This window comes from Arachis ipaensis, chromosome B3 (genome assembly GCF_059453495.1).
Source record: "Arachis ipaensis isolate K30076 ecotype BB chromosome B3, ASM5945349v1, whole genome shotgun sequence".
Classification (NCBI taxonomy): domain Eukaryota; kingdom Viridiplantae; phylum Streptophyta; class Magnoliopsida; order Fabales; family Fabaceae; genus Arachis; species Arachis ipaensis.
The window spans coordinates 20,260,048-20,269,255 of NC_142438.1; the positions used below are offsets into that span (position 1 = coordinate 20,260,048).

Consider the following 9,208-nt stretch of genomic DNA (forward strand, 5'->3'; position numbering starts at 1 on the left):
TGGTTGGCTGCTTATATAAGGTGATATCCAAAGTGCTAGTAAGAAGAATGCGATCAGTGATGCCACATCTAGTGGGGGAGACTCAGTCTGCTTTTGTAAAGGGTTGCAAAATACATGATGGTGCACTCATTGCTTGTGAGACGGTCCACTGGCTCAAGCTGTGAAAGAAGGAAGCGGCAATTATTAAATTGGACTTTCAGAAGATGGAGCTTTGTGGATATAGTGCTACAGAAGATGGGCTTTAGTCTTAGATGGAGGACCTGGGTGAAGGAATGTGTGACTACAGCATCTATGTCAGTGTTGATCAATGGATCACCAACCAAGCCGTTCAAGATGGAGAGGGGCCTCAGACAAGGCGATCCTCTCTCTCCTTTCCTGTTTGTTCTTGTTGTTAACGTTCTGCATAGGATGGTGGGGGAGGCGGTTAGAAATGGCAGAATTTCTCCACTGCTGGTGGGAAGGGACAATATAGAATTGTCGCATCTCCAATTTGCAGACGACACCATATTATTTTGTCCAAAGGAAACGGAGACGTTACTGAATTACAAGAGGCTCCTGCGCTGTTTTGAGTTAATGTCTGTCCTGAGTATCAACTTTGAAAAGTCGAGCCTAATTTCAGTCAATTGTGAGAAGGAATGGGTGACGAATATGTGTGGTCTGTTGGGATGTGCCGAAGAGGCTTTACCTGTCAGGTACTTAGGAATTTCTCTTGGTGCTAATCCTCGATTGGTGAAGACCTAGAAACCAATCATGGACAAGGTGGAAGACAAGCTGAGCTTATGGAAAGCGAGATCGCTCAACAAAGTGGGTAAGTTGGTCGTCATAAAATCTGTTCTCAATAGCCTGCCGGTTTACTACTTAAGCTTGTATAAGATGCCAAAGGGGGTTGCAGAGAAGATCATTGGGCTTCAAAGAAGGTTCTTGTGGAGTAAAGAAGATGGGAATAAAGGGATACTACTGGTGAAATAGGAGATAGTTCAAGCTCCGAAAAAGTTAGGTGGCTTGGGGGTGGGAGATGCTCTAATTAGGAATGCGTCGCTTATGTTCAAGTGGTGGCGGCGCTTTTCTAAGGAGGACTGCTCGCTTTGGAAGAAGGTTGTTTGCTCTTATAATCAGTTGGACCCAACGGTAATGTTGTCAAACCAACCGTTGCCATCTAGAGGGGGACCATGGAAAGATATTTGCCAGCTTAATATTAAGGAGCAACAGGTTCGAGATATGATTATCAGGGGTCTGTCCATGGAGGTGGAAAATGGCAGAAACATCCGTTTTTGGGAGGATGTTTGGTTACAAGATGGCTCCTTGAAAGATTATTTTCCGAGACTCTTCTCTGTTTCAAATCAGCAAGGATCCGTAATAGGGGACTGTGGGTTTTGGGATGGGCTAGAGTGGGTTTGGGACTTTCAATGGAGGAGAGAACTCTTCCAATAGGAGCTAGAGTTGCTCAATCAACTTCACGATCGGTTACGAGTTGTAAGGTTATCGGTTAATAGAGAGGATTCAGTTGTATGAAAATTTGATAAAAATGGAGTTTTTTCTACTAATTCTTTTGTGCAGGTGCTACAAAAAGAGACTCTCTCAGCCGACATTACGAGCTACAACTTCACAAGCTCCATTTGGAGAGGTTTGGTTCCTCCAAGAGTTGAACTTTTTACTTGGTTTGTGCTAGTAGGCAGGGTAAACACGAAGGAGAGGCTGAGTAGACTTGGCATTGTTAATCATCATGACAATATCTGTGTATTGTGTAAAAAAGACATAGAATTTGTTCATCATCTATTTTTTGCTTGTGAGTTCACGTGACAGGCGTGGTGTGCATGGTTGACGTTTACTGATAGAGCTTGGGCCGTTCCGGGAACAATCAAGGAGTTCTTTAAGAGTTGGACTGGAGTAGCAGGTGGAAAGTCTGAGCAAAGGAAATGGCTGATAGGCTTCTGTGCGGTTATTTGGAATATATGGTTGGAGCGGAATAGCAGAGTTTTTCAGAGGGTAGAGACAAGTGTTGAAGGAGTGAAGATTCTATCCTTCTTGAGTTACAAGAAATGGTGTGGAGTTGATCCGTTTGGTTGTTGATGGCAATGCCGGAGATGACAACGGATTACAACTTTCATTTATATTTATGTTTTTTCTTGTCCTGTGTTTTTTATGCTCTACTTTACTGTGTTGAGCTACCTATGTTAAAAAAATGTATAAATATCATTATTTTTAAATTTATTATTAATATGACAATAAATAAATAATTATATAGACAAATATTATATAATACATTAATATTTTAAAATTAAAATTATAAAATAAATAACTATATAGATAAAATAAATTAATTTTACTATAATTAATTTTAATATTAAAATTATAAAATCTTGTTAATAATAAAAATAATAAATAAAAATAAAAATAAAATTTTAATTTGTATAAAATAGTCAGTAAGATTTTTAATTTGTAAAAGTCTATTGAAGCCTAAGTCCAAAATGTTATTATAAAATAAATAATTATATAGATAAAAGAAATTAATTTTACTACAATTAATTCTAACATTAAAATTGTAAAATCTTGTTGATAATGAGAATAATAAATGATAATGAGAATGAGATTTTAATTTATATAAATAAGCCAATAAAACCTTTAATTTGTGAAAGTCCATTAAAGTCCAAATTTAAGAGGTTAATGTTTAAAATAAAAAATGATTGAATAAATGCAAAAAGTGAGAGTTGATCCCACAAACTTAAAATAAAAATGTAAGGGATACATATCATTTTCGATCCCTGAACTTTTCTCTATGAGATATATTGCACTCTAATCATCTTTAAACCTCAACCTAACCCCACCACCCATTAATAAAATTGGACAAATCGACCTTTACAATTAGTTGGCAGCAAATTGTCTGTTTGACGTATCAGGAGTATGTCAGATATCAATTCCAAATACTTATAGAGACTAAAAATTCTCTCTCTGCAAAAATAAAAAAATAAAAAATAAATAAAAAACCCTCATCTTCTCTTCTTCCCCTTTTCTTCGTCATCTTCTCCTTTCTCTTCACCAGTCACCATCATCATCGAACTTCACCTTCACAACCATCACCATGGCACTACCATCGTCGAACCAACTTCTCTTTTCTTTTTTCTCTTCCTTTTCTCTTCCTCCTCTTCTTCTCTTTTTCTTCCTCCATCGCGCCATCTCCAGAACCACCATCTTCTCACTCTGTTTTGCCAATAACAGTCACCACCATCGTAGTTCCCTCTTCCTCTTCTTCTTCTTCTTCTTCTTCTCACCCTCATTCAACCTCGCTCAATAGCTCACCTTAAATCTTCTCGACGTCACCAAGATTCTCACTGTCCTCACCGTCTTTCACACCGTCACCGCTAACAACTTCCTCTTTCCTAATTGGTACTACGTCCAGAGTCATTTAACTATGCCTTATCCTCCGCAAGCGTTACAAGAGTCTCCATGTGACATCTGATGAGGCATTCAAGCTCGTCGCTCAGGTCTTCTGATTGTCCTTAATCTTGTTAATGATATACGGATCACTAGCTTTATAATTTTTTCAGGGTTAATGCGAGAAGAGTTTTAAGACCGTAGAAGTAGATAGTAATGATAATGAGAGAAGGAGGAGGAGGAGGAGGGAATTTAGTCTCTATAATCATTTGGAGTTGATACCTGTCACTCGGCATTGACACATCATATCCCACTTGACACGACAGACGGACAACCTGCTACTAGAAGATTTTAGTTCTTATAACTATTTGGAGTTGATACCTATCACTCGACATTGACACATCATATCCCATCTGACACGTCAAACGAAGACAACCTGCTGCTAATTGATTGTAGGGGTCGATTCGTCCAATTTTATTAATGGGTGAGAATTAGATTGAGATTTAAAGATTATTAAAATGCTATATGTCTCACAGAAAAAATATTAGAGACCAAAAAAAGTATTTATCTAAATATAAAATTTAAATCAATTGAGCTATATTTGTTCTTTTGTAAAAATACTCCTAATTCTTTTATGAAAACTTTGGAAGGGAGACATGGCTACCATTGTCTAAACTAAATTCCATCTTGATAATAACGATCTTACGTGTATTGTTAGCGTCCTCAATGATATTAACATGTAAAAAAAATCCAATTATTAAATTATTAAATTAATAATTAAAAATTTAATTTATTTATGAAAATTTTCAAATGTTACTGTATATTTAGCTCCAGTGTCCTTCTTCTCCTAAAATTGAAAATCCTATTTCATAAACTTCTCAACTCAAAGCAACCGAATAAAGAGAATACAAGGTATGACAAGGCATAGGTTAAACTGTAATACCTTTAACGCACGGGAGTATTAGTGTTTGTAGGCTCAATGTAATTGTCGGCAAATGTAAGGATGAGATGACGGTTTGAGGAGAAAGGATGAGATAAAAGTTTGACAAATATAATTGTGTGCTTAATGTGGTGTTGTTTGAATCTAGCACTGTGACAAATTCCCAGGGATGGTTAAGTTATTGTCTTCTTTGGGCGGTGTGTATACAGGTTGATTTTGCTAACAGGATTACAGTTTTCTTAATTTCTATTAGTTATAAGGATATGGCTTTTTATTAACCTTTCACTAGGGTTTTTTACTGTGTTTCACCATGATCACGTCGCCAGTGTTAAAAATGTAGTAGATGTTTCTGATGGTGATGTTAGTTTGTTTTGTGTTCGTATTTAGGGACCTTGAATGACATCAAAGTGTTGAATTGTGCTCGAGTTTAATTTTTTTGCTAAGCGCTGTTTTAATTGATTGTATTTATGGACATGAAACTCATAGTCAAATTTTATTGAGTTTTTATTGAATTTTTTTTTTTTTTTGCTAAATCACACAAAGTCAAATTTATCAAGTGGATTAGTTTTTGTACTTTTGTCTTTTTATATCTCTCAAAATAAGGGACACATACCAAAAAAAAAAATATTTCTTTACTCCTATGTCACAATTTCTATCACTTCTATCTCAAGAGACCCTAAATTAATTAAATAGTAAATACTATGATCAAATTAAAATTTGAACGATATAACTACGTGGGTTTACTTTTCAACTCGTTTAAAGTCAACCATATTTAAATGTGTAGATTTCATATCGACATTAATTACTTACAATCCATATATAGTGAGCTAAACCAATTTCTTATTAGCTAGTCTTGTATAGTCTTCCCTTTCAGACGTAAGAGAAGGTTCTTTTTTTATTTTAAAAGCTATATAATTATCTCAATAACACTATATATTATAAAGTAGACAACGAAGGTTTCCTTATTATAATTTCAATTTGGCAATAATAAACAATTATATATGTCAGACTTAGGTCAGTCTTTTCCACTTTCTTTAATTAGCTAGGTTGGCTAATGAATGGAAGTAACATTGTCATTACATGCTAACCTTCCTTCCTTTTAATCATTCTTATTGGCATATAAAATTGTATAAATTCCCCAACATGGTGCGTTGATTTTATTACTACTACTCTCTTCAGTTTTGTCTCGGATAAATACAAACACAAATCCAAAGCCAAATTATCATTAAAAGATGGTGAGAGCTCCTTTCTATGACAAATATGGAGTGAAGAAAGGTGCATGGAGTAGAGAAGAGGATCAAAGATTAATAGCTTTTGTTCAAAGATATGGTCATTCTAATTGGCGTCAGCTCCCAAAGTTTGCAGGTACATATATATTTTCAGTCATTCATAATAATTAACTTTAATTTCTGCTTTGAATATATTATTAAAGAATCAAGAAAACTGAAAAAAGTTGATTATTTGAGCTAAATATATCATATATGCATTAATTATATGCCATAAGTGTTGATGAGTATTAGTGGTTCTTTGTTATAGGTTTAGCAAGGTGTGGGAAAAGTTGCAGACTTCGCTGGTTGAATTACTTGAGGCCAAATCTAAAACATGGGAACTACACCCAAGAGGAAGAAGAATTAATAATCAAATTACACCAAGAATTAGGAAATAGGTATGTTTTCACAATATCAACCAATTTTTAGGTCACTATTTTTTATGAATTACTTAGGAAATTAAATTTAAAAATACTATATACACATCAAAATCCAAGATATATCATACAGCTTACGAGATTAATTACCATACATTTTATAACACAAAACAGTTTTATAATCTTCACCAGTTGGATATTATTTATTTCTACAATAAAACCTCTTGGTTAATGAGTAATTAAACCGGTAATTAAATACTTGTATAAAACTTTTTAAGCTAATGTTGAATTCCATTGGAGACCTAAATATAACTAAGCTTAAAAAATTGTCTTTCATACAGAACCAATAAATAAATAAATAAAACAAAAAAAAAATACTATCTCACAATGCTCATAATTTATAGCTATTAAAATACCACTTTTTTTAAAAAAAAATTGAGTTAGTACAAAAAAATACATAAATAATTATATATTTAATATGCTTCCTTAGAGCATGTTATGACTTTGCATGAACTTTTGGCATAAGTTTTTTTTTTCTTTTTATTTATCTTATGCCAAAAAAATTTTTTCTAAAGTTCAAGAAAAATCGAACAGTAGACTTTTCAATCACAAAAATTATAATATCATATCATGAAATTATTTTTTTTTTAAAATGATAAAAAAAAAGCACATAAATAATTATATTTTTTAACATAGTGTTTATCACTATATATCAATAATGTTATCTCTCTGATATTACAGATGGTCTTTGATTGCTGAAAGACTTCCTGGAAGAACAGACAATGAAATAAAGAACCATTGGCATAGCCACCTCAAGAAGTTATCATCAAAACACAACAACAATGAGATCAATCCATCGTCTGAATCTGAATCTGAATCAAAATCAAACAACCCAATTGATGATGATATTCTTGAAGGAAAACATACCAATCAGCCTAAAGAATCTGTAAGGCCAAGTTATGATTATGTTGATAGTGCTAATAATAATAAATTCCAGCACCGTGTTCTAGAAAGTTCATCATCAACAGAAACTTCGTCATATACTGATGATGAAGTAGGTCACAGCTATTATTCTCTTATTACTCCCAATAATGTTGAACAATCAACAATAATGAATAACTCTCCAACATCAAGCGAAGATTATTGTGTGGTTCCATCAGTATCATTTGAAGAATTTGGTGGAGATTTTTGGACTGAGCCATTCATAGTGGCAAATAATGATGCATATGGTAATGATGAGATAATAATAAGTGGTGAAGACGATGTTGGGTTTCTTGTTCCATACTTGTACGAGAGTGCAGATTTTTGTTTTAACTTGTAGGAAAATAAGAATAATGTAATTGTAATTGTAAGAGTAGTAGTAGTAGTAGTAAGAAAGAGAGTTTTCGAAGTGTTACTATACCTGAATGATATTATTGAACTATATATGATATCTCTCTGTTATATGCATGCCTTTTATATACACAAGCTGAAGAATGTACAGACTCAAGATTACCCTCAACATTACCCTAATAACTACCTAACAAACTACTGCTAACTAACTAACTACTCTAACCGAATTGTCTATTAATATTTAATAGCCACAGGGTATACTCTTACAACCCAAGAGTATGAAAGGGATGTGTGCCATAGCTACTAGACCACGCCAAGACGTCGTTTGGGTCACTAATTTTGGCGAGTTTAACAATCTCATTGTGATAAAAATAACTAAAAATTCACTTTGGTTAGCTGAGCCAAAAATGCACTACTTACTCTCAAAGAGGCTGGAAAAAAATAAGCACACAACTTATTTAATATATAACTCAATCAATTCAATTTCGTAAGCAAAAAAAGTACATATGCATATTTATACTAGTAGAAAAGGGAGAACCTTCATTATTTGAATAATGTGGGACTAACTCATAACACAATATAATAATATAAGCTAAACTAAACTACTTTAATTAATGATACAAACATAAAGATATATGCTCTTGCATCATTTTCTCTGGGTTGGAAAGAGCTCTTGCATTATCCTTCCTGGATTGAAAAAGGCTCATCTTGTATTGACGAAAGATTCTATTGGTGAGTGCATTTGGTCCTGAAAGATGTGAAAAGATATAGCTCAACTTGATTCTTTTGACCATCTACATGATGTAACGGAGTTAATACGATCTTCTTGTCATCTTTGATAAAGGAGTATGTATTTTTGAAAACATCATGAATATCTCGACAATCATATTGCCAAGGACATCCTAACAATAAGTGAAATGTGTCTATTGGGATGACATCACACTATAGTTCATCTTTATATTTACTCCTAATTGAGAATTGAACGTAATATCGCTTGTTACTTTGACCTCATTCCCTTTTCTCAACCACTGCAACTTATAAGAGTGAGGATATTCCTCAGTTGGAATCTTCAGTTTCTCCACCATATAAATCGCAACAACATTCTCACAACTTTCGGAATTAATGATGATCTTACACATATTTCTTTAGGTAGTGCACCTTGTGTGAAAAATGTTATAACGAAGCCAACCTTCATCTTCATTTAGCATGGTAGTATTCAAAATATGGCGAGCCATCAAAACTTCACTACAATCCACTGGAACCTTCTCTTCAGTATCATACTCAATATCATTCTCCTTCTCGAACTCTTCACTCGGTTCTTCGTGATTTTCTTCTTCAATTAGAGTGATAACTCTTCGATTTGGGCAATCAGCAGCAATATGCCCAAATCCTTGATACTTGAAACACCTTCTGTTAGATTCATTAGAGCGAGACGAATTGTGCTTCTTATTGGTTGGTGAACATTTTAAAGGACTTACCTTAGAGGATTGTTGGAGAGTCCATTTTTTCTTTGGAAAATTAACTATCCCTTTTCTTTTGAGAAGCTATTGTTCTTCTTCTATGTTATTTGCTTTTCAACCTTCAATAATGGTAGTCTTGTAACATTATCCAACATCTAAAATGGTTGTAGTTGAACAATGTTTGCAATGTCTTCATTCATCTCTCCGAAGTAGTGAGTAACAGTCTGTTCTTCAGGTTCTTGGATATCATACTTCATTTGAAGCTCTTTAAACTCTATAGTGTATTCCTTCACAGTTAATGATTTTTGTTTCAAATTGTGAAATTTGATGAAGATTTCTTACCTGTAGTGCTTTGGAAGGAACTTTTTCCTTAGTTCACTGTGCATTTTATCCCATGTCTTGATTTTACTCCGTCATTCTCTTTTCTCGCTGATGCTTGAGATTCTCCCACCATATTGG

General features: G+C 33.8%; 1 protein-coding gene across 1 annotated transcript; it reads left to right on the plus strand.

Annotated features, from left to right (window-relative positions):
* The first annotated feature begins 5,544 nt into the window (after nucleotides 1–5,544).
* Nucleotides 5,545–7,278, plus strand: LOC107634261 (transcription factor MYB15-like). Its single transcript, XM_016337813.3, has 3 exons — nucleotides 5,545–5,677; nucleotides 5,849–5,978; nucleotides 6,699–7,278. Exons 1-3 carry the CDS (start codon nucleotides 5,545–5,547, stop codon nucleotides 7,276–7,278), a joined length of 843 nt encoding a protein of 280 aa, XP_016193299.1.
* Nucleotides 7,279–9,208: the final 1,930 nt, after the last annotated feature.

Bases quoted from the DNA above. Each gene is read 5' to 3' on its own strand.
- LOC107634261 (XM_016337813.3), top strand. From the start codon at position 5,545: ATGGTGAGAGCTCCTTTCTATGACAAATATGGAGTGAAGAAAGGTGCA. The intron at 5,678-5,848 runs GTACATATATAT...TCTTTGTTATAG, and splicing joins TCAGCTCCCAAAGTTTGCAG to GTTTAGCAAGGTGTGGGAAA. The intron at 5,979-6,698 runs GTATGTTTTCAC...CTGATATTACAG, and splicing joins CACCAAGAATTAGGAAATAG to ATGGTCTTTGATTGCTGAAA.